This window comes from Micropterus salmoides, unplaced genomic scaffold, assembly GCF_014851395.1.
Source record: "Micropterus salmoides isolate LMB-PRFRI ecotype aquatic unplaced genomic scaffold, ASM1485139v1 Ms_hic_scaffold_5, whole genome shotgun sequence".
NCBI lineage: Eukaryota > Metazoa > Chordata > Actinopteri > Centrarchiformes > Centrarchidae > Micropterus > Micropterus salmoides.
In genome coordinates, this window is record NW_024044237.1 from 33,117,984 (window position 1) to 33,143,739 (window position 25,756).

The 25,756-nt window shown below is 39.6% G+C and overlaps 1 protein-coding gene across 1 annotated transcript in view; it reads right to left on the reverse strand.

Moving 5' to 3' along the window:
* glra1 (glycine receptor, alpha 1) overlaps positions 1 to 25,756 on the reverse strand; it is a 128,820-nt gene that overhangs the window by 29,287 nt on the left and 73,777 nt on the right. Inside the window, exons 4-7 of the mRNA XM_038700391.1 lie at positions 24,746 to 24,969; positions 18,114 to 18,196; positions 16,557 to 16,694; positions 4,536 to 4,750 (exon numbers count right to left, since the gene is read on the reverse strand). Coding sequence (XP_038556319.1) covers positions 4,536 to 4,750; positions 16,557 to 16,694; positions 18,114 to 18,196; positions 24,746 to 24,969 — 660 coding nt within the window. The remainder of the gene's footprint in view (positions 1 to 4,535; positions 4,751 to 16,556; positions 16,695 to 18,113; positions 18,197 to 24,745; positions 24,970 to 25,756) is intronic.

Consider the following 25,756-nt stretch of genomic DNA (forward strand, 5'->3'; position numbering starts at 1 on the left):
CTGATCCCCCCCCCCCAGAGCTGCTGAGAGGCACTGAGGCCTAAACGGTTTGATGGTCATGCAGACAGAGAGAGAGAAACAGAATAAGAATATAAAGAGGATTCTTACATTACCCCAATTTAGAGATTCGTGAAATTCGTAAAACCTTTTTATATAAACAGAAAAAATGTATTGAAACACATAAGGCAGGGATGCAAGCCAATTTCCTCTCTCAAACTGATGTCCTACCTATTTTCACCAAGTAATGTTTAGTTTAGTGTTGGTTGCTGTATGTATTATTTTGGAGATGCTTGGATGGAATTATAAAATTAGCACAATGTACTGGCATCATACGCAGATTCACAAATGGAAGCAGACATTATAAAACACCAAGAACTCTGTATTTCCATGAATCAATTTAAAATATGTGAAGAAGAGCTAAATGGCCCCCTTCCTACCTGGAAAACATTAACTTTGTACAACTAACGCAAAAATGCATCGTTCTCTGAAAGGTGGTTAAAAGGCATTCTAGGAAAGTAAAGCACTAACTGAAGTAAATGTAGCAGATGGAGAGAGAGAGTGGGTACACCAAATTGTTTGAAATAATGCCTCTAAATAGTTATTTCCTGGTTTCCTGTTTTACTACCAATTTGTAGCTTTTATAACTTTCCGTATAAATGTTTACAATCAGGAATAAGCTAAAGTATGTTCAATCCCAGCCAATCACAGTCTGTCACAACCTGATTGAACATCAGGGCCCAGACTTCAGGGATCAGACATATTAATAACCATGGCATTGAAAGTGTTACAGAACACGTGGTAGACATCGTTGAACTTGGTGAGAGAAGGCAAAGCAAAATCAGTTTTTGTTCTACCTATCTTTCTCTGTGAGCCTCGTGACGCAGACTCGGTTGCATTTTATCATAACAAATGAAATAAAATTTCATTTGCTTATTAATGTGTAATCGTCTGTAGGATCAGGACCATTTTCTGGCTGACATTGTGTAATCCGATACTTAGAAGTTGCTTTTATTCTTTATACTACGAACATTTGCACATTCCTTATTCAAAATTGTGTATGTTAGATTACTATTTGCATCACTATGGCATTTTTTATTTTTTCACCCATTTATCGTATATATATTTTTTTGTATATAACGTTTGTTTTTGTGAGTGGCATAAAAGGAAAATACAACTTAATCTCATTTTACAAACATGTGTTGTAAAACGGTAATTAAATGTACTTAGTACCTTTTACAACACCAAGGCAAATTCCTTGCATGTGAAAACTGCTTGTCAATAAATAATTTATGATTCTGATCCTAAAGTTGCTTTGAAACCGCTTCAAAATGCTAAAAATCTATTTAAAGGCTGGTAAATATGGCTTCTTTTGCATTGAAGTTGATAGGACCAACCTTTGTAGTAGCTGCATTGTGTAGCATTTTGACAGATGTTATGTTTTTCTAGACTTGTTCATACATTTTGTCTACCTGCATACTGCAATACTTTGTGGTGAGTTAACCATCCCTGTATATACAGTATCAGAACTTACTGTGTACGTAACATTAACTCATCATCAATCTTCTGCTTTGCTAAATAAATCCCAAACACAGTCAACAATCTAGTATTTCTTCTCCTCGTGTTCGTCCTCCTTCCTCCTCCTGCCTCGTCTCCTTTCCTCATTTCCTTTCTTGCCTCGCCTGACATGGTGCAGCCGTCCTCTGTGGCATGTGAAAAGAGCCGTGTGTTAAGTGTGTGTGTATCTGCTATCAATCACACACATACACACTTAGATGTACGAGTGTGTGTGTGTGTGTGTGTGTGTGTGTGTGAGCAGTACGTTCACCTTAAGCTCAGCTGTGCTGTGTGATCATTATTGTGACAGCTGAACTGCGGAGGAATCACGGTTCACTTATTCAATTTTTAGAGCGCATGAAGCACCTAATGTCAACAAACACTGTGTGTGTGTGTGTGTGTTTGTGTGTTTGTGTGTTTGTAGGTATGTGTGTGTTGGGATTACAGCTTCCCTGGACATACTTATGCAATCCTACTGGCTCACGCAACGCCTGACCGTTAAGTATTTCCTTAATCTGAAAATCCCTCAGGAAAATATTACTCTTGGTTTTTAAAAGTTATTTCACTCATCTTTGTTTTCTTGAACTTCCTCTGTTAAATGTCTGTTTTTAATTATTCTCCTCCCCTCCACTTTTCCTCTCATCCCTCCACTCTAACATACATTTGGCAATGACAAATCTGCTATTTCTTCCCATTTCTCTTCCTATTTCCCTTTCTTTCATCTTCTTTCTAATAATTCCTCTATGTCTATATTTTCCTTTACTTGTTTTGAACATAAATTATTCAGCAGAAACTGTAGCTCTCTGTCTACCTACCCCAATTCTCTTTAACATTCATCTTTTCCCCTTCTATTCCTGTATTCTGCCACTCTTCCACTGCATTTGTTTGATTGAAATGGTGTGAAAAGGTGTAGAAAACATCAACCACCCTCATACTTTATGTCATAATTAGGTTGTTCCTTCCATACATATTACATACACGTTGGCATCCGACTTGAGACAACTTTTTGAGGTAACTAACGTTAACGGTTTCTGTCACTCGTTTGTGAGAGGACGATCAAGCTAGCCGCACCTAAATTTGGAGTACACACGTATTAAAGCCTTTATAGTAACTGAAACGGACCAGAGCGAGTTGACAGGCAGGTTAGCGTCTTTATCCTGTCAGTTTGTCTCTTTACAAAGACAAGTGTTGCAGTATGAAATGTCATAATACATGTGTCCATTAAATGTAAAAAAAACAACAACAGTAAAATGTTAGGGAAATGACTTATTCTATTTTCTATTCTTTGATAAATTTAATAAATTTGTTCGCATTTGTTGCTGTTTCATCACATTTATTATAGCTATACAATGGGTTTATGATTAAATAGTTTATTAGAGCACAACATTGCAAAGTTCTTCATAGATAGCCTCTTAATTTTGCACCAAATTAAAGCATTTAACTTTAAAATATACAAAATTTTCTTCTGAGGGGACATGCCCCCGGATCCCCCGAGAGGGTCCAAGGCCCACCCACCATAGTCTCTTAAAGTCCAGTGGGAAACACTCCATATGTTTGTTATTTGTTATGTCTCGTTTGTGCTCCAAACCATATGATGAGGTCCTGAACAAAAATAAATAAATAAATAATTCTTTATCTGTACTTTTTTCTTTATCTTAAAATGTTGTTGACATTTGGATAGAAAATGGGACAAAGTGGTCTACCAAAGTAGAAAGGTGAAGCGTGAAACTGTTGGAACATGACATGTTGGTTCGTAAATGTATACTGACAGAGTTTAACTGTATATGTAATATTGTTTGGTCAAATGTTTTTTATTTGTGTACTTATTTTATCACTGTTATTATATACATCTGTCATATCTGCCAACATCTTTAAAGCTCACTAATTAACATGTTGTATCTTTTGTTTAAACTAGACCCAAACAGTCATGTAAAAATGTAAATTTGTTACTTTATCGGAAGTTACGTGCTCAATCTATTTCTTGTCAAATAACAGCTAGGTGGGCTAAGCTAAAGCAAACCGAGCTACAGTAGTGAGTTAGATTCTTGTCATCACAGCGAGGTTGACAGGCTACTAGTGAACGCACTGCAGAGAAGTACTGGTCAAATGGATAAACATTGTTCTTCAATAAATAGTTATGCCATTCAACTCTCCCTGCAACCACAAATTGTAATCTTGTTTTTCTGTTCAATCATAAAATATGACAATTTGCTTATTTTAAAAAGTCTAACTTTATACAAAGTTGGGACAGCAGCTAATTTGATTTTCTTTCTTTGTTTACAAGCGGGAGATTCCGGTCAGAGACTTGATGCGGAAAACTGCATTCTATCGAACGGCCAGCAGGGGGCGACTCTTCTGGTTGCAAAAAGAAGTCCGGTACCATTAGAAATAATGGTAACATGACGCTAATTCTCAGCTGAATTATTACCTCAGTAAACACTTTCCTGATGAGTTTATGGTCTCAGTCGCTAGTTTCAAGTCTTTTTCAACACAACATGATGTTCATTAAGTAAATTATGGTCTTATGGAGTATGCTTCAAGGCAGGATTATCTGTGATTGGCAAGTTGTTACCATGGCGACCTGTCAATCAGGCTAGAGTGACTCGTACCCACGGCACTGTTTAAATTTAACCGGCGCCACTGAAAAAACGTATTGGTAGTCGGCTGTTCACTTTCTCTGGTGAGTACATTTAGTTATAAGCCCTCTTAAAATGACAGTTAACGTGAATTACAGATGCACCTAGCTGAGAAAGCTAGCTAGCTCCACACATGGCCGTTAGCTTCACCGTCTCGTTCAAATATGGTCACGTCCGGTGCAGCTGGCTGCAAAAATGGCGGCGCCCTATTGGCCAAACTTGAGGCTTCAAAACGGCAGTCCACAAACCAACGGGTGACATCACTATGACTACGTCCACTTCTTTTATACAGTCTATGTTTGTTTATTACAAAAGCTGGTACTGGAGCGTTTGATTTGTCCTCACCTTGGGCAGGGAGGCTCTGGAACCAGAGCTCTGTGTGGTCATGGTCAGCACAGTGGTGATACCCAAACCCACTCGGGCGGGTGCAGCGTCCATGTTGATCCAGAAGGAAACCCAGGACAGGATGACGATTAGCAGCGAGGGGATGTACATCTGGATCAGGTAGTAGCCCATCTGACGCTCCAGGTGGAAACGAGCCTCAATACAGGTGAATTTACCTGCGGGGGGGAGAAGAAGTAGTAAAAAAAAAACATTGTTCCATTTCAGTTTTCCCAGATGAATGAAGGAATGGAAGTAGGGAATGTAAGGAGAATTAGAGAAAAAGAAAAAAACTGTTATTATTGTGATGAGACTTTAGTAACTTCTGGTTAAAGTGACTTGCTGAAAACCAGAGCGACTGCACAAACCTCTGGCAAAGAGATCATCATAGAGGGTTTCTTTTGTGTTTCTAAAGGCTGAAAGTTACTCTAAGATTTTAGGCTAGAAATGTGACAAAATTAAGTAAACTCAAAAAAGTCCATTAGATTCATTGTACTGTCAAGTCCCACAATGCAATGAGGTAGCTATGGAAAAAATATTGTGTTCTCTACGTGAAGCTTAATGAGAGAATTATTACATTAGTTGCAGTTTGATTATCCTCATATTGTATCATGTCTGAATTTCTTACTTATTGCAAAACAGTATACTATTAATAATTAATTATTAATTACATTTATTAATACAAAACTGGACAGCTGATTCGGTGGTTGCCTAGCAACATAAAAAACGCAGCGCTTTGTTCTTTTCCAAATTAAACCAAAAAAAGGCATTGCTGTGCGCCTCGCGTTTTTGAACCTGCAAAGCGCTTTCTGTCTGATCGGCGTTCTTCTTTGGCGTTCTTATAGCGGCTGGCATTACCGCCACCTACTGGATTAAACAGTGCAAAATATTTACAGTGTCACCTCAAAAGTGATTCCATTCACAACTATAGTCCTTCTTCTTATTTTTAAGTTATTGTTTTTCTATTTTTGTGTCTATAGTAGCATTCTTGCGACCCCCATGGGACCAAGTCACGACCCCCCTGGGGGGGTATAGACAATATTTGAGCTCAGTCGATACGTGCAGGGTAAAGCGAACAGGATTTCAAAAATGTCTCCCCTATTTGAGAAATATCAAATCAAGCATTATCATGAACATCAGGCAACAAGACAAAGCAAACAAAAATGGGGGGCAAATAGGCCTAAAAAAAACCAATCATCAATGTCCTTGGCTCTCACATTAATTTTATGATAATGATGCTACTTTTATAAAAAAGAAATACTTGAGAAAACACAAATCTGCCTCAACTATATGTAGCAAAGCTGGTAGTCCCTTCAAGAGTTTAGTCAGTACACTGTTTAATGAAATAAACCTTAACAAAGCGAGAAACTTGACAGAGGAGGAGCTGTTGTCTTGGCTATAAATTCTGATCCTTAAAGATTTATGTCTAAAAATGTTAAAAGCAAATCAGGGTTTGCAGTGAAAGAGAGAAACTAAATATATCTATTCTGATGTTCAGCATTTTAACAGGAACAGAAAGAGCTGCACATGAGCAAAAGGTTATTTTTTTGTAATGAGATGGCTTCAAATATATTCATTACTCAGTTATATATTCACCGGGCCAATCATTTTGTCTCACTGGGTGGGCTGTTTTTCAACATATCTCATTTGAAAATGACAGAATTTGCATTACATCAAGCACAAGTGGTTGATTCCAGGAAAAAGAAATAATAATGCTAGGCAATGTTTAAACTCTACTTGAAAGGCAAAACGTTCTTTCATCAGTTTCCCTGAGGCGATGTAGTTCCATTAGCAGTGAAGAGTGTTTCTGAATTCCCTATTATCTTCATCTGAACGGGCACATTATCTGAACACTGACACACTCGTGTCCCCTGGAAAAAAACAGGTGGAAATGATGAGACAGAGGGCAAAATTAAAAGAATGATCCAGAGAGATGAGGAGAGACGTAGAAAGAAAGTGAGAAGGAGGGATCAGAGAAGGGAAGTGTTGTGGGACTGGCAGTGAAAAGGAGGATAAGCCGGGGAGGAAAACACAGAGGGACTGAAGACAAAGTTGACAGCTTTGAGACAAAATGTCATCTTCCTTCAGCACTCGCACTAAGCCAACATGTAAATCATGAGCGGAAAATCAGAGAGACACAAATGCTCGGCTTTACTGAATATCAAATGAAACCAAATAAATATTTGAAAACAAACACAGGAGGTGTTTTGGGATTTAAGCTGCCAGTTACTTGTTGCAATAACAGCCTGTCTCAGAGCGCCTGAAAGGTGGTTCAGATGGGCATGTAGCACCGTGGAAGGACACAACAGAAAATGGTGAAGCTTTTGCCCCTTCCTCTCTCAGAAAACAGAGAATATGTCTGTGTGTGTTACATTAGCCATATTAGTTCTCCATTCTGAGCCGCAGAACCATAAAGAAATATTTAAACCACAATTAACCATCAGGTTTCTTCAACTTTCACCCAGGAGTAAAAATCAGCCTTTAACCTCGAAAGAAAAAACGATTTGATACTTTTTGTGATAATTATTGATATCGAAAGATATGAAACTTTTTATCGTGATAACATTTTTGGCCATATCGTCCAGCCCTACGTTCAGATTTGTAAAGATTCATGCCCTAAAAGCACAAAACATGAAGCATATTTGATGTAATCATTAAGATGTATGATTCAAACTGTAAAACCACAACATAAAATATCAACCTGTCACAGCGTCACAGTTCAGCGCAGTGGGGGAAGCCCCGTAGCGTCAGTTTTCGACGGTCAAGGGTGGTATATAATATTTATTATTATATACCACACCAGGGTTAGGGTGTGTGTCCCATGTGAAACAAAAAGTCAACACTAAATATTTTTATTTACGTTAAGTTACGTAAATTAACGTTACTTAACTTACGTGTTAACTGACGTACGTAGTTATTTTAACCCAAACCATGATCTTTGCCTAAACCTAACCAAGTACTTTTTGCCTAAACTTAACCAGATTGCAAGGTTTCACAACTTTTAAGAATGGCAATGTTTCGCAGCGCTAGCGTTTTATTTTGAAAGTGTACTTACCCGGATGTTGCATATTTATTGTGCTAAGCGTTGCTAACTTGACTGCGGAGTCTTAAACGTCTAAAAATGATGGTAAAGGGCTACCCAGGGCGTATAAAAGCGACGCCAAAGGGCCTTGACCAAGCCTCAGTATCTGCGAGTTGGGATCGAGAATGTGTTGACAAGATAACGTGCTTGCAGTTCGTGCTGACCTGACACCATCATGGGCGAATCAGGATTATACTCAAGCCATGACATCTTGTATTTTTTCCAGATTTAAATAACCCTAACCTTCACATCCTTCAATTAATCCTTTAAAGATGCCAACTCTGCAAACACAGAATAATGCTGGGGTGTTTAACTGGAAACGTTCCTTCAGGGTTTTGTTTGCCCAGTCTCGGCTTCAGGGTTTGCTTTTTGTTAAGCTGCTGTTCCCAAAGTCAAGAAGGAACCTTCAACCTCAAGACTTTGCTTTGTTTAAATTGTGCTAACAACTGTAGTCATTTTGAAAAGTACATCTCACAGGGAGCGACTCTCTGCCGGCTCTGCATCAGCCTAACCACATAGTAACACTGACATTACTCTCTCACTACTCAAAAGGGCAAAAATCCAGGCCATCCATATTGAACTCTTTCTTGCGATGAATACATCAACTTGAATTTTAAAAGTTTTAACCCTCCTGGTGTCTCGTTCCCTTAACTTGGCAACTTGACTGTGTTGCTTTCTTATGCCAGCACACTGCACATGCTGTGTTGTTGCTGTTGAATGTCTGGTGATCTGCAGCTGCCTGTTGTAGTCTGCCAGAAGCTCTGTTAGTCCTTGCGTGGCTGCGGAGGGGAAGTAACAGTGGATGTTTACGCTCACAGCATGTTGCTGTAAAAGGGGAGCAGAGAGATTAGGAGGAATGGAGTCTGGAATTCCACCTCCGTCTGCTAATCCCTAATCCCTCTGCTCCTGTTTCACCACATTATGGAATATGTATTTTGTAGGCAACAATCTACAAGCGTCCAGTTTTTAATTTATATCTTCAAACCTCATTTGGCTTTACTGCACTGGACCTCCCAGCGGTTACCTGTCAATCAAACAGCGTGGTGTCTACTCTCTTAGATAGAGTTTCTGTAGGTGGCGCTCTTTTCATTCTCTATTTAACCTTGGTGTCTCTCACTGCTAATGACAACCAATGCTTTATTTTGGTTTAATAGGTTATTCAATCAATATCTGTACCGTATGTTGAAAAATGTAAAGAGGTGGTGTTATGCTCATTTTCAGGTTCAAAATCTTATTTAGGGGTTGGACCAGAAAAGGTTTACATGGTTTAATTTACAAAAAACATATTTTTGTCATACTGCACATTGCTGCAGCTCCTCTTTTTACCCTGTGTGTTTAAGGTTCGTTTTAGCTATGGAGTGATACATCTTGTCTCTAAATGATCTTTGTTGGGAGTTGCACATGCACAGTTCCTAGTTAAGGACTACTAGCCAACGAGAAGCAGAGAAGGGCAGGTCAGTATTAGGGCTGCAACTAACGACTATTTCGATAGTCGATTAATCTATCGATTATTGAAACGAATAATCGACTATTCGGATTATGAATCGCAAAATGACACAGTGCCTCTCATTTAGCTATTAGCCTTTAAATTAAACCTGAGGTTGTTTTAGGCGCGTGCTAATTAACAGTCAAGACAATAAAATAAATACTGCTTTCAAAAATGCATCTTTTAATGAACGTTTCTGCTGCAGCAACAGAAAGTTCCACTAAAATCAAGTCCTGATAAGCAGCTGATCTGCTGTTTAGTGACGGAGCAGCTTTCTCGCCAGTACTGCAACACCCCGGGACAAACTGACACTGTATACAAAGAAAGGAATAACAACATGCATTTCATTTGCCGGATTTCCAAGAGGGGATCCATAAAAACGATTTTGTAGTAGACAGCGTTTCACAACATTTATATAGTTTCCCCTAAATCAACAACTCACAAAACTTTTTATGGGAGTTTGGGGTGGATTAACCGCCACCTCACGCACAGACAGGAGAACTGTTTCTCTTTAATCTTGCACACTCGCCAGCAACATGTTCTCCAGCTGGGAACGTCGCCATGAGCGATGCATCGTTTGATTGTAAAGTCAGGGCACATCTGGAACGTGAACGTGGCCGTTGTGTATCATAATTATGTGCTAATCACAGCACCATTACTTTAACAATTATATAGAAAACGTTTCAGCTCATAACGTGAAGTAACACGGCCTTAACGTGAAGCTAGCTCGCTAACTAGCTTACCGAGACGAGTCTTCATCATCCACAGAGACGCGACGTTACGCGCCTCCTCTTCAGATGCTCCGGTGTTTCCGGGAGAGCTCAGCTTTGCTGCAGTTCACCACCTTTCTGGAGTGAAGAGTGAAATGCTGCCACACTCTGGAGGTTTTAGGTTGTGAAGGTGTTACTGCAGCTCTGATGTTGTTTTAGTAACTTTAACGTTACTGTTCACATCACTTGGTGTCGCTACGGCCCGATGACGTCATGAACAAATCGATTATTAAATTCATTGGTAAAGAATTTAATAATCGATTTTTGTTGCACCCCTAGTCAGTATCGGACTAGCCGCTTGGCGAGCGTTATATGAGGGGACTGTGACGTCACAGGGATGAAAGGGTTGCGGCTGGACTTCAAACTAAATGTTTTCAGGCAGTAAAGAGCAGAGTTTTCTGCGGGAGATGATGGGAACTCCCTTTGGGCTGGACTTTTTCACTTTGCAAACCTATTACATGCACAAAAAAGATATATAACTCAATAAAGGAGAGGGAAAAGCCAAAAAGCATAATACCACCTCTTTAAAGGGATTAAAAACATTTTAGAAAATAAGAATACAAATTTAAAAATCACAAAAAGTGTAATTTTCAGCACAAAAATGATGCGTGTAAACAAAATCAGCAACAAAGATAATTCAATTAACACACACACTGCAGTGCAGTAGGCCAGCAACAGAAACAAATGTCTTCTCTGTCTGTAATGTAATGAGCACGCCGGGTCTCATAATAAACCACAAGAGAGCCACAGAGCAAGATGGCCGACGATCCATTTAATCAAAGCAGATCAATGGAAGGCAGCCTCATCAATTAGAGTTAACCCTAAAAGACTGCAATGGAGAGAAAAGCAGAAGACAGGAAGAGGACGAGAAAGAGTGGAAGAAATGTGATGCCGGGGCGAGAGGAGAGAGGGATGAGGAAGAGAGAGAGAGATGGAATAAAAGAGGGAAGGGGGAAATGATGGCAACAGGAGAAGGAGGTGGAAGAGAAGGACGAGAGTCGATGAAGTTGGACTTGATTTATAGCCGTGATACACTTCAGAGCTTTTAAGTGCTGTCCATATTTTCCATCTGATAAGAAGATTGAAATTATTCAGCCGAGCCCCTATCTCACTGTGGGGACTGAGTCTGTGTGTGTGTGTGTCTTATATTGATAGTGCACACACTTGTGTCTCTTCTTGACATGTGCCGTGTGGTTGCCAGTTTTGTGTGTGTGTGTTTCCTTTAAATCCATACTGTACTTTTATTCAATCTTTATGTGCGGTGTGTGTGTATATGTATCATCTTTTGTTTCTATTTGATTTTAAGTTGATCGGTTGGTTGGTGGATCGGCCTTAAGGCCCTGACCTACTTGCTTTTTAACTATGCGTAGGCGTAGACAGGCTTCGGCGACGCAAATGGCGTTGTTCACAGACTTGCCTGAGTTCTTTGCGCGTACCTGAAGGATTAAACGTGAATCCGCTAGGGGGCAGATCAACCCTCGCTGACACCAGATCATCTTCCTTTGCGAACCTCCTCCAACAAATTTGCACAGCGTAAACAAACCAAATATAGCGACACTCGAGCAGGTTGTGATTTTAATGAGAAATCAAAACGATCTCACTCCAGGACTTTTATTGTACATATCCCGCCAAAAATCTCCTTTTGTAAGTCTGCTGCTGACCTTCTTCTTCTTTTGCTTTTGGCGGTTGGCAACCAATTGCATACCGCCACCACCCGGGCTGGTGTGTGGAACAGAAGTTTGCTGCTGACCTGTCTGCCAGATCGACATACTGCAACCACAATTCATGTGCTGAATTGCATCTTGCAGACGTGTAGCGTTAATTTCTGGAGACGTGCACAACCTACACTCCAAAGGAACGCGGGATACACGTGGCAGCCATCTTGCGTAGTTAAAAGCAAGTATACTCGGGTTTTAAGCATGTAGGTGTTGCTTAAGGTTTGGGTGAGGGGCTAGGAAATGCAATATGTCTTGTATTTGTTTGGGTGTGAACACCTCTTGTACACTATAAACATATCACCAGCCAGAGAACAAAAGCGCCCTGCAATGCAGCAGAAACCATAATTAGTATTTCAAACAGGGATTGTTCTTTGAGTGTGTGTGTGTGTGTGTGTGTATTAGGGTGGATGGAGGGATGGGAAGAAATGAAAATGTGGGATATAGTGAAAGAGAGAGAGAGATACAGGGAAATACTGCCTCTCTCTCGGAGTCACAATAGACTGCAGCTAATAAATCTGAGGAAAAACGACACCTTAATTCCCTCTTAATGCTTGATTGGGAAGCAGCGAGGCATGTGCACGCTCAACCACGCACGCTAACACACACACTATCGCACACATGCCCACGAACGTAGTCACAGAGGAGCAGCACGGCTGGAGAGTAATAGGCCGGAGATGAGATGTCGGCAAAAAAAAGGAAATGTAGGAAAAGGAGGAGGGAGGGGTAAATGAAGCGCACGTTTAATAGCGGCCGCTGGGGTGACAGACCCACAGAGAAACTGTCAAACTCTACAGGGCATTTTTGTCTCTTTCAGCAAAGAGTTTTGATTCACTCTAAGCACTCTTATCCCGCAGTAATAAACTCACTGGGTCTGTCGCTCTGGGTCAACAACGCTTCAAAATGTCTGTGAGCGTCCCTGATGGTGAGAAAACAGACTTACATGTATTTGTATAGCGACGCTGTGGATTATCACTTCATTGTCTCTGCTGTGCATGCACCTGACTGTGTGCGTGTATATGCATGTGTGAGGGTATAGATGTAGGTGTGTATTTATTATGTGTGTGTGTGTGAGAGAGAGAGAGTGGCTCTGCTGAGTCGTGTCAAGGCTTTTCGTCTGGAGGTGGATCGTTCATCTCCTCAGTGGCGACAGCAAACGTCAACCTCTGTCTGAGTGATGGCTCTGAATCTGAACTAATCAGCCTCCTGCACACTATCTCTCTCTCTCTCTCTCTCACGCACACTTGCCCACACACACACGCACACACACACACACACACACACACACACACACACACACACACTTTGACCAGTGACCAATAAAGTATTACATTTCAGAATAAAAGTATAATGAGCATTTTAGTTAAAATTATTATATGCTGTACATATTGTTTTGTGTTTTCGCTTGTGTGTAAGAATTGTAGACTGGCGAGGTGGACTGGACAGATGGTTTTCAGCCACACTTGGAGGACCTGGAGGGAGAAACAGAGCGTGGCAGCCGCCCCCATCCTCCCCCGTCCTCTGCTAGATTCTCGTTGCTTGTCTCTTTTTCTGATTTCTGCTGCTCTCACTTATTTCTGTTGTTCTTCAGCTTGGGGCTCACGTGACTGATGCAAATTCTTTCTTTCTCATTCTCTTCTTCCACTGTCTATCCATTTTTTCTTTTTTTTCCTTGTCTATTTCTTCCCTTTTCTTTTTGTCCTGTTGCTCCTCACCTTTTTAAAAAAAAATAAAAAATTCTTTTCAGTTTTTGGTTCTTTTTCTTTCCTTTTTAACAGGGCTGAACAAGTTGGGGAAAATATCTAATTGCGATTTTTCTGCCAGATATTGCGATTATGATTCCATTTGCGTTTTTTTTTTTTTTTAAAGTTTAGCTAAAGTTCAATATCCATTGCCGGTTTATTTTTGATGGAAGCCGCGTCAAGCAGCACAAAGCAGATGAACCGGGCAGGAAGTCAGACATAGAACGGCATAAAGAATCCAGTCGATTTTCAAATTAAAACACCCTGTGCAGACTCCTGGTTGTATATCAACAATAAACACAGTTAAAACAGACATAAAAAAATAAACAATTCAACTTCGCAGGCTAAATAACTGTAGTAGAAGCACAAAAATCCAGGACAACCAAGCAAATCAACTAAATCTGAACAAGTCAGCAAAATCATACAGGCAAAACGCTCTTATTCTGAAAAACTCCATGTTGGAATTGTAGCCTGCGGAGAGCGGAACAAAACCGGCTCACAGAGAGTTGAAGCACAAGAAAGGACAAATTAACAACACATTAACAACGTGTAGACAAAACCTCGGCACAGTCGCTGCCTGTGTCTGTTTCCTCTAGTTTCGTTTGTTGTTGTAAAATGTTCACGCCCTGTCCCCCCTCTGATTGGTGAGTAGGACTGTAACAGTGGGCGCATAGCGCTTGTGATTGGCGAGCAGGTCTGTTACACAAGGATGACAACGGAATGAATTTGTAACTGCATGACTGTTTAAAACGGGTCAGATGCGCTGTTTAATTAACCTTCATTTAAATCGCCGCCTTCACAATGAGCTAATCGCGTTCTTTCAAATCGCAATTTCGATTTGAAAACGATTAATCGTTCAGCCTTACTTTTTAACTTTCTCCCCATTACTTTGTCTCCACTCTAATCCTCTTTTGTCATTTCTTCTCTTCTTTTATCCTCTGCTATTCATTCTCTTTCTGTCTGAGGAAGTCCTAAAATGTACATAGAAGTCTTATGTTTTCACAATGTTTGTTATTATGTAAAAATACAAACTCTTTCAATCGGAAAAAAAGGTGAATAAATCAACAGTTATTTCTGAGTTTGTGGCTGAAACAAACTTTGCAGCCCACAGTGTTTTCCTCTCCACTGAGCCACACAGAAAATTTCATGACATTGGCAGGAAAATAAAAAAATATATTGGGGAATATGTTTTTCCATTTCAGTGTGGTATTTTCACATTTCACACATTCATATAAAAATGCAATTCTGGGGTAATTCTGGAGTCTCCCTCTCTTAATTTTAAAGAACAGATGCCACGTCGTAATTTTGATGTATTCTCCCTTAATTAGGCTGCGTTCAGACTGCAGGCCACATTGACCCAAATCCAATTTTTTTGCTCATATGTGACTCAGCTCTGATCTTTTTAAAACAGTGTGAACTGGCCAAGTTACATGGAATCGGATCTTTTCCAGTTCGGATCGGATTTGGACCTCATATAAAAGTGGCCCAAATCCAATACAGATTGGATCTATTTAAATGCGACCTGAGTCTGGCACAGGTTGGAATTGATGCAGCTTTTACGTCACCGGAGAGCAGGTGTTGTCACAGTTCTGCTGTCGACGGAGCTGCGGTGAATGAAAAAGCTCCATAAAGTCACATTATCATACATGTGGCTCTCTTCTGAGTTACATGCATGCTACTTATGCCAGCAGACGCAGTAGAGCGAGTGAGAGAGAGAGAGAGTTGTGGGGCACATGCGTTGTACATCACCAGAAACTGTAATGATTGTCATGGAAAAGCCAGAAAGTTTTGAACATTTGTCATTATTTCAGGATGTGACCCTGGTAGTAAACCCAGACAGGACAGTGAAATACGTCTCCCGTGATATTTGGTAGGGTTAGCAAGTAGGAGCTAACCAGAGCTAACCTCTTTGCAACAGAAGGCTGCGTATGACGTCGTGTTATTCTTCCTGCAGTCTGAGCGTAGCCTTAGAGACATGCATCCCCTTTTCTTCTCTTTGCTTTAAGTCCTGCGTTATTTTCTGGTCTTACTAAACCTCCTCTACTGTATCTCTCCCTCTCTCTCCATCTGTCCTTTTAGCAAACAATGTAGAGAAAAAAGAAAATGAGAGAGAGAAATAGGATGGCAAAAGAAAAATGGAGGGAGATCGGCTTGTTTTGGTTGTTTTTTCATTGTGAACAAACACAAACAAAACAAAATATTGCATACTTGCAAATATCAAATGCACCTTTTTGATTATGGCGCTGAACGTGTGTTGTTAGTGCTGCTGTTCATATAGCATTTCAAAACTTCCACCTCCACAACAGCAGCCACCTGTAGGCTCTGACTACCCCTAAGGAGGAAGTTAGTAATGGCCCTCCCCATTCCCTGCTGAGCTGAGCATATTCTGCATGCAGACAATAATCCATGCCAAGCGAGTTGGCCGGCTGAAACGTTATTATGTTGCACTGAAGAAAATTTATATCTGGTCAAGTTATTCTTGCCATGGTCTAAAAGTTTTCTCTCAAGAAGAATCATCCTGTTTTATTACAACTTTTGTAGCTTTGTTCATCATGTCTGTCAGTTATAATAACATTATACGTTGGTACTAATTATAGAGGAAATTGAGACAGCATAAACCCAGTTATTTGTTAATATTGTAATTTAGTCAGAATATAGCAAATAAGCTGAACATGCAAATTTGTTAAATTTGTCTCCAAGCAACCATACAATTTCCAAATGGATAATAAATTATAGATAAGAGCAGTTCTTTCCAGAAAATCCCTCTAGATATCAGCAACTGCTGATAAACTCAACATAACTAACTAAACTCGAGGGTCTAAGACCTCTATTATCCCTGCAAATTACATTATTATTTCCAGGAAACTTTCTAGAAAATTGACTGGAAAAAAATCTGCCAGTGCATTAAGAGTTTTTGATTCTGTTTCTGAAAGACATTAATGGAATGAAGAAGAATCATGTAAAATGACACTTGATGATTGTTGATTTGTAGTGTCACTGCAGTGGCAGATGTTTTTCACATGTTTTGAGAAAACAAGTCTTTTACGTCTCCATAAGAAGTAAAATTAACTTGATAACTTAGATTTTATAAGTGTGTAAACCAAACAGCAATAGCCAACAGACAGAGGAGAGAAAAGGGGGGGAAATAATCAGACTGTCAGAGGCCACATTTCATCTTCGCCCCACTCACCTGTGTTGTAGTGCTTGGTGCAGTAGCGCAGGTCCTTCTCCTCTTTGAGTATGAACTGCGGTAGCGTCAGGCCGTCAGCCACCTGCACGGCTCCCTTCTCATCCCACTCGAATATGAGGTCGTTCATGGTATAGCCGACTGGAGGAGAGAGGAGCGAGCAAGAGGTTAGGCCTGTTTCATCGTTATTTATATAATCAGGAAAATTTATTTAGCTATCCAAAACAGAAATAGTCATTATAAAAAAAAACTACAATTCATAACCCTAGATTGGACACTTTCAGATCAGTTGGAGAAGAGAGGAAATAAAGAAGCAAGCTAAGACGTGACAGAGGAAAGACAGGAGGAAAGTAGGAAATTACAAAGGACTGAAGGCAAGAAAGAGAGAATCAATGAAGGAAGGGAGAAAAAAGGAGACGGAAAAAGACTGAAGTAAAAATAAAAGGAAAGAAAAAGATATTAAGACAAAATTAAATTTAGAAGTACAACACCTAATATACTTGACAGCTGAGGATTCATAGTCGGGCACTAAGTGGTTACAGTGTAGAGCAGTGATCGGCAATAGGCAGCCCGCGGGCCAAATCTGGCCCACCAGCAATAATATCTGGCCTGCGGCCAGATTGCTTTGATAGCAGAAAAATAAATAATTAATAAATTGATAACAGCTGGTGCTGAAATAGATCTCAGTTATGACAGCTACTGTTACTCACATAATCACTTCCTCTTAAGTGATTGTGCCTCAAAAATAAAAGCGCTAGAACGTATTTTGCACCAGTGCTTCATGTCGAGTTCATTAAGAGCTTTTACTTTGAAGAGTTCTGAAGGAAATTCAAAAGAGTCTCTGCCCTGCTTGACACACCTCTGAAAAAGCCGTCAGTAAACGTGTGATTGGATTCCCCTGCATTTTCTCAGGGAACTGAAAAAAAGTGTCCATAGGTTTATGAATGCGGATCGAACGCCGGAACGCACACTGCAACAATAACTTTTAGTTTTAGTTTTTCTAGGTGATAAAATTATATCAACATCAGCAGAAATCTCTGTTTTGTCATTGTTGAATTGATGCTTAATGTACATGCCTCAACTTGGTGGTTGCACAAATGTCAATGGTGCCAAGAGTGGCAAATATTTAAGCTGATCTGTTTTAAGAAAATTTCACCAAAGGGAAAATCATTTCAACAGAGAACAGAACACTCTTTCTAAGGTTAAAAATGTGATTGTCGCAGAGTCAGCCAGTGACTTTATGAAGCTCTTCAGTATCTGTCGCTTCCTTTTGTTACCTTAAAATCAGAACTGACACCAAATGTCAGTATGGTACTAGTGAGTGTTGTGTTGTTCTATCTTTCTTTTATGATCGCTGACCCTTTGTAGAAGTACAGAGCTCTTTGAACTTCAGCTTGTGTTTCTGTGATTCCTCTCACGTCTGTTCAAAGAATGAAAAGGCCACAGAGAAATCTATATCATATCTCTCACCCTGCCAGCTGCTGAGTGACTGATGCTCTCCATGTACCCCTGACTCTGTGTGTGTGTGTGTGTGTGTGTGTGTGTGTGTGATTTACTCACAGCTCTCCAGCTGCATGATGCAGGTCTGAACGTCCATAGGGAAGTTCTTCAGATCCATGGGACAGGCCAGGATCAGTGTTATTCTGCAAACACACACATACACACACACACACACACACACAGAGAAACACACACATGTAGAATCACTTACTGAGTACTGAGAGGATTATCCAGAGCTTTGTCAGTTTGGCTCAAGCAGCCAGCGCCAGGCCACCACACTGAGCGACAGATCAGGTCGTGTTTGAAATTGATAAAAAATGAATAAATTTTTTTTTTTTTGCCACTGCAGTTATCCAGACTGTCTTGTAATACATGCAACAATAGGCTAAATGAATTTACATTTACATTAAATAAACATTTAAATTTATGCTCCCAGAAAGAAGGAGCAAAATTCACATCTAAGATTTAAAGGGTGAAAGTCAAACTAATTAAATAAAAAAACACAACTTTCATTAAAGAGCAACTGAACTGATGTATACTTGCTTTCATTAAAACATGTTGTGACTAAAACGGATTTGAGAGGATTAACAGTGAAACAATAGTAGTTAATTAATTGATTGATTAGTTGATAGACAATTACAACAAATTCAACATGTATTTTGTAAGTGTAAGCTCCTTAAATGTGAGCATTTGCTAGTTCTCTCTGTATGATAAGCTGTGTAGATTAAATATTAAATATTGAATTGTTATTCAATTGAATTGGATATGTTTTGGTTTTGGGCTGTTTATGAAACAAAACAAGTGACGTGAAGATATCACCCTGGGCTCTGGTAGCTAAATAATTAAATGATAAATCTGGTGATTTTCTGCATTTAACTTACTGTCAACAAGATATAATGAAATGTCCAAAACACTGAATGTATCTAACAAGTACTGTGTGTGTATCAAAGCATATCTCTAATTCCTCAGTGCCATAGAGTTCCACTGTTGTCCAAAAACTATTAAAAACAAATAGGCACATTGTTGCACTGGGTGACTTTAATGCCATGAACACACACACTGGAATGTGATGTTAGAGGTCACCGTTTCACTACTACTACTATACTCATGCACGTCTTCTTCTCTGCTGGAGGACTAACAGGATGAAAACCTGTAGCTTAGCATGCGTGCAGCAACAAGGGAATGAATCTTGTTTCATGCAAGGCTGATCCGTGAAACTCGGAAAATTAAAACGTTCAAGGCAGCGGGTCCCACGTCGTGGTGACACATTACGTTCCTGAGTTTCAGGCACCAAAAATTAATTACCGCTGTCACTTCGAGGGAATGTATCTCTGCAAAAAGTCAACTATCCCCAGAATTTAATGGAAAAAATAATTTATAACTGATATGATGCATTACTGAAATTAAGGACTTTCATTTTAAAATGAGATATCTACCATTTGAAAAATAAAACACATTCTCAGACATTATTAATGCTCCACTCTGCCCATTAGACCTCAACATTTGCTGTTTAAAAAAAATCAGTTGCCTTTTCAGAGCTGTTTGTTTAAAACTAGGGACACTGTAGAAGATGTAATCTTAATGTGCTTCCAAAATAAATTGGAGACACATTTGACACATTGCTGATTATTTTTAATATCAATCAATCTATTATTTTTCAATTAGTCAATACATGTGTAGACTGTCAAATGTAAATAATGATAATGGGGGGGACAGTAAAGCTTAGCTCTGCTTATCTTTTTAATTTATCTGAGATGTGATCCAACTGAAAGCTCCAGAACAGAACAGATACCAAATGGTTCTTGTAATGAGATTTGCTTAGCTGCTGCTTACAAGGTTAAGAATGAACTCAACTATCATTGATTGTCTATCTGAAATACACCACTTTATAACAGATGACTGTAGTGTATTCATGGCCTGTGGGATGTTAAAGTATTGATCTGCGATCTTCAAGGTGGTATTGATCTGTGATCCTGAGATCAATTACTTCGGTCTCTGCACACATCGCTCTATCTCTATTTTCGATGAGGAAACATCTCTCACACTCTTGTGATTATTCCTTCCCTTTTTCAAGTATGTTGTCGGTGTTAAAAAAGTTACCATGGCTGTGATACCAAGCTAAGATCTCAAGAGTTTTCAAGAGGGTTTGTGTGACATTTTGAATAAGTTAGAGTTAAGTGTAGTAAAGTGTGTGTGTGCAAATTGTTAGTCTCACGGGGCTTCTGTCTTATTTCTGTGCATGGATTTAAACTGTTTGAGTAAGTTTTAAGTCCACTGACTACTGACTACTACGGCATGTTACGGCCGCGCCACGGTTTTGTTCCATCCTGGGCATCAACGTCCACTGAGAGCGTCTCAAAAACGTTTCAGTGGCGGAGCATGTAGCCTGCCCCACTTGTTATTCATTTGTCCTTTTTTTTGCTTCTACTACCTTCTTCACGGCGCTCTGTGCCTCCCGTTCCGTTCCGTTGTCATCAGGCTGAATGTACCAAAAGGAGCATTTCAGAATTAGAGCGTTTTGTCTGCCTGATTTTGCTGACATGTTTAGATGTTGTTGATTTGGTAAGCAGTGCTTGCTTTTTGCGCTTCTGCTATGATTAAGTAAGCTGCATAGTTAAATTGTTTCTTTTTGTGTCTGTGTTTATTGTTGTCTTACGATCAGGAGTCTCCAAAGGGTGTTTTATTTTGAAAATTGACCGGATTCTCTAATTGGAGATTAATTGGAGTAAAGTTCTCGCTGAGGAATCATCGCTTTCACTCTCGTGATTATTCCTCCCAATTTGTTAAGGGTGTAACATAACGTCAGCCAGGAAATCTGATTGGTGACATACATAAAACACTAAATACAGTGTGCCTACTGTGCTGTATTGGTTGCTTTGTCCATAAATCAGGGAGCTTGTAATCTGTCAAATTACTTTGAAGGTTATTCTCAGATAATACAAGTTAATAACTGCCGATGAAAACCACAATCAGCAATGACCATCCATCACCATCGTCCTCATGATCTCTAAATCACAAAATGCTAAAGATTTCACTGAGAAAACCTAAAAAAAAACAACTCCAGTTTAATTTCTGCAGTTTGAGCTGTCTGCAAGTTGTCGTGACGTGCAGGAGGTGATTTTGCTGCACACACTCAGTGCTTCTGTTCTGCTCTAACAGGACACCCGCTGCTACAACACACACGTCCAGTCGGCCTGCTGTACCAAATAAACTTTGCCACGTCTGCACATTGTTATAAGTCCATGACAGGATGCTGAATATGTATTACACACACGAGGAAGTCTTCCCAGATGTCCCACTTTCTCAGAAAGAAGATTCAGCTCTGTGGTTTTCTGTCTGCTGCGCCGTGACACCTAAATGCCAAATGCTGACAAAGTTAGTGCCTTACTTTATACTCCTAGGGATTTAGATGGAGTTGAACACCCAATCCTGCTGGTGATTTTGTGCTTTTGTTCCAGTACAAGTGGGATTACATGGAAAATCATGAATTACTATTAAAGGACAGACAGTGAATTTAAAACCCCACAGCAATGACTAACCTTTAAGAAATCTGATTACATGGTGACAAATAAACTCTGAGCTCAGAATGTGTTTTTTGAGTTTTCCAGTCAACTAAAATCTGCCACTGGCGAAAACAAAAATCTTGATTCCTTCGATTTGGAGGTAACAATGTTTTGGGAGTACAGTTATCACAATGTTGGACCGTTATGTTGGACAACATATGTCCAAAGACAACTTAAAAATTTGATGATTCTCAGGCAAGTTTTTCTATGATGTTTATCTGTGATGGAAATAGGAAATGTAGCATAATTCAGAATCTTTGCCTCATGGTTTGAAAACCTGTATTTAAAGAGTTTAATAAAGAAATCATGCATACTTTTTCATCTTGGATAAGAAATAAATACGATATACTTTGTAATGTAATCTCATGTCGGTTTTACCATTTTATATATATATATATATATATATATATATATATATGTGTGTGTGTTTCTGTATTTTATAAAGTTTTGTGTTTTTTAGGTTTACGTCATGTAAGACAAATTAATGTTTAGTTAGGTTCAGGCACTTGGTTATGGTAAGAGAGCAATTGGTATCATGGTAAAATAAATTCTTGTTTACTGATGGTAGGAGACAGGTACTGTGCTCTCAAAGTATGGTTGACCAATTCCTGACATTACTGCTTGGAGTCTTCATGAGATGAATGTAAACATAAGTCATTTTAGGGATTTGAACAAAAGTGAATGTCAGATTTAATCATCCTAAAATAAGGTATCCTGGCTTTCTCGATTTGCCCCTTTTTCAGTATTTCATCTTTTAGAGAAAACTAACTTTCGACATTTATTTCTTTGCAAAGGAATTCTTGCAATTAAAGTATCATAGATTTTTCTTCAGTGCAAGCCCTGCATTTTATTTTAAAAACACAGCACAAGATTGGACTACTGTGAATCTGGTCATCCAATCTCAAAAAGTTCACTTTTATGACGAGGCCATCGGTTATGACTCCTCCTCGTACTGCTCAATTGTTGAGCGTTAAACATAAAAAAAACGGAGTAAACAACATTTACAAGACCCACTTTCTCCCCCTTCCTCAGAAATGGTTTAATATCCAGAGCCGCCTCGTCGTCTCCGAGATCAAGCTGATCAACGGAGGGTTCATTCCGATAGTGTCAAGTTAAAAAATGAAAGCAACAGAGGCGGAGCGAACGGTTCATCCCTTTTTTTGACGAAATTTATAAAGGGCCAATCTCACTCCTCCTCCTGCTGGACATGAAGGTGAAAAGTGAGGCTGATAACAGATCAGACTCACTGCTGGAATACTAACAGGCTGAGTAGATTACCACGGCTGCTGCAGTGCTTTCTCATTCGCCCTGAGCTGAGGCAATAAAAGCAAGGAAGAGGAGGAGGAGGAGACACCAGCAAGCTAAAAGGTTTGTCGGCGGAAGGCGGCTATAACTCTGACAGCCTTGAATGGGATGTCTTGGAGATACAAAGAAAAAAAGGGAGGACGTAGAGCTCTGGAGGAAATAAAAACCTCCAACGTTGACGCAATAAGAGCACTCTAAAGCTGAGGATAAAGGCCTCTGGAATGCAATAAACAGGAAGTCAGAGCAGGAGAGTCACTTTCCATCATAGTTTTATTACTGATTGTTTCAAAATAACCTCCAAACTTATAGCCTTTTTCCATCTTCTTATGCTATAACTTTTTCAATTACGTTTTATGTCTCTTTTCAATGATCATTGTACAGTTATACTACACCATAATCAAGTCACTGTGCTTCTTGTCATTTTTTAAAAAGTTAGTTCGGAAAACAACTTCACGAAGTTCTAAATGTTGAATCATTGGTACAAAAGATGAGACAACTGTTTCCTTCTTTGATAAAAAGTCAAAAGTACAAACTCGAGGACATGTGCGTGGCTAATGGTGAGCTAAGGCTAAACATATCTCGGTTGTAGAAACCGGATTTGCTTCTGCTCTAATTCGTGCATCTGACTTCTTCATAGCAGGATATCCTAGTATTTAGAGCCATCCTCCATACTGAACTGACATGACTGAAGACAAGACTGAGTCTACAGCCAGCTAAATCCTTACGTAAGCATGCTAACATGCACAGTAGGGCTGAACAATTAATTTCCAAATCGGAATTGCAATTTGAAATTCGCTGATCATGAGGACGGCGATTAAAATGTAGGTTAATTATACAGCTGACTTGTTCAGATTTTGTTAATTTGTTCAGCTGTCCTTGATTTTTATGACTCTATGATGATTAGGTAGGCTACGTAGTTAAAGTGTTTCTTTTTCGTCAGTTTTAACTTATTGTTGATATGCAATCGGGAGTCTGCACAGGTGTTTTATTTTGAAAATCGACCGTATTCTCTATACCGTTCTGTGTCCGACTTCCTGCTCGGTTCATCTGCTCTGTGCTGCTTGAGGCTTCCGTCAAAAATAGACTAGCCGTGAATATTGAACTTAAGCTCCACTTTTAGTAATCGCAAATCGAATCGTAATCGCAGTATCTAGGAGAAAAATCGCAAATAGATTTTTTCTCCTAATCTTTCAGACCTAGTGCACACAATGACAATGTTAATGCGAAGCAGGCATAATTTTTTACCATATTTGTCATTTTAGCTTAATGTGTTAACATGCTAAAACGTGATTAATTGTATTGGATCCAATAAACGATGACAATTCATTCTGAGGGTACCGTGAATGTCTATCAAATTTATGGTAATACATCAAATGGTTGTGGAGACACCTGATGGCTGTAAGAGATAGGGTACGGTCATTATACAGCAGACTCCTGTGTTAGTTAAATAACATTGAGGATATCAAAAAAGCTTAACAACTTTGGAATGAGATTAAAATAACAGAAATGATTGGCTGACAGAACAACCTGACCTTATAAATACATAAAACACTTCGTGATATCACTAATGTCAGTTTACTTTGGGGGATTTGCATGATCAGAATATATTTAATGTTATATACAGCTGGAAAAAGAGGACGTGTTCTTTATTGTATCGTCTAAACAATAACAAGAGGGCACTTATTGTGCCATTTACAGTTTGCATACACCTAACAAACCGAGTGAAATGATAACGTTAAGATGTATCCGTGCCGTAGTAATCAGTTTAATAACCGGACTTTTTTTCTCAGTTGGACTCTAAAATCTCACACTTCCTCCACTCACCGTATGCTGTAGAGCACATTGCCGTTTTTAGAGATGCGTAGCAGCTTGTTGTCGGTGGTGACCTCGTGGAAGTTGGCCCCCTTCTCATTGGCAAAGAACAAGTCAGGTTTCCAGATGGAGTCCAACATGGAGGGGTCGAGGTCCAGCGAGTCGTCTGGGTACTCGCTGTAGGCCAGCCGAGGGTCGTTCCACTGTTGTCTCAAGAAGATGTTCACTCTGTAGTCCTGAGAGGAGACGGACAGGACATACGATCTTAAGATGTTAGATAGAGGGAGACACTGTTCTGAAGCTATGGCTGGATGCATGATCACACATTTAGTGGTAATGAGAATAAATCTGAAAGCAGCATTTTTTTTTTTACAGCATCCAGCTTCCCACTCCTTCAGTACTTTACAAAAACAATTATACAATTACAACAATTATATGCCAATGGATCAAAGATATATCTAAAATCTGAAATAATAAAACAGAAGATCTGCAAACAAAGATCTGCATTTGGATGTGGATGGAAGTAGAAGGCTTCAACCACAAACAGTGCACTGTGTCGTCAAAGTCACACATTTTGCACACACATCTATCCACGCTGACCATATCTCTCAAGGACAATACACAGTGGCGGCTTTGGACGCATGTCAAAACACCAGCATCCATTTTTTTTAATGCAAGGCCACCAACTGACGGCGTCTTGAGGTGCATCATAGTGGGTGGACATAATCAGCTGGGGAGATTCCACTGTCCTATTTCCTGACATTGAAGCACATCAAATATTCAGCAAAGCAGCAATTTTATCACAACTGCCTAACAGATCGGCACATCCCGCCCGCTGCACCCTGACTAATTATTATGTCCTGTCCACTGTGTGCGATGGGATGTGAGGGGTGTACTCACTTTTGTTGTCAGCGGTTTAGGCATTAATGGCTGTGTGATGTGTTATTTTGAGGGGACAGCATTATACAAACTGTACACTCACTACTTTAAATTGTAGTAAAGTGTCATTTCTTCAGTGTTGTC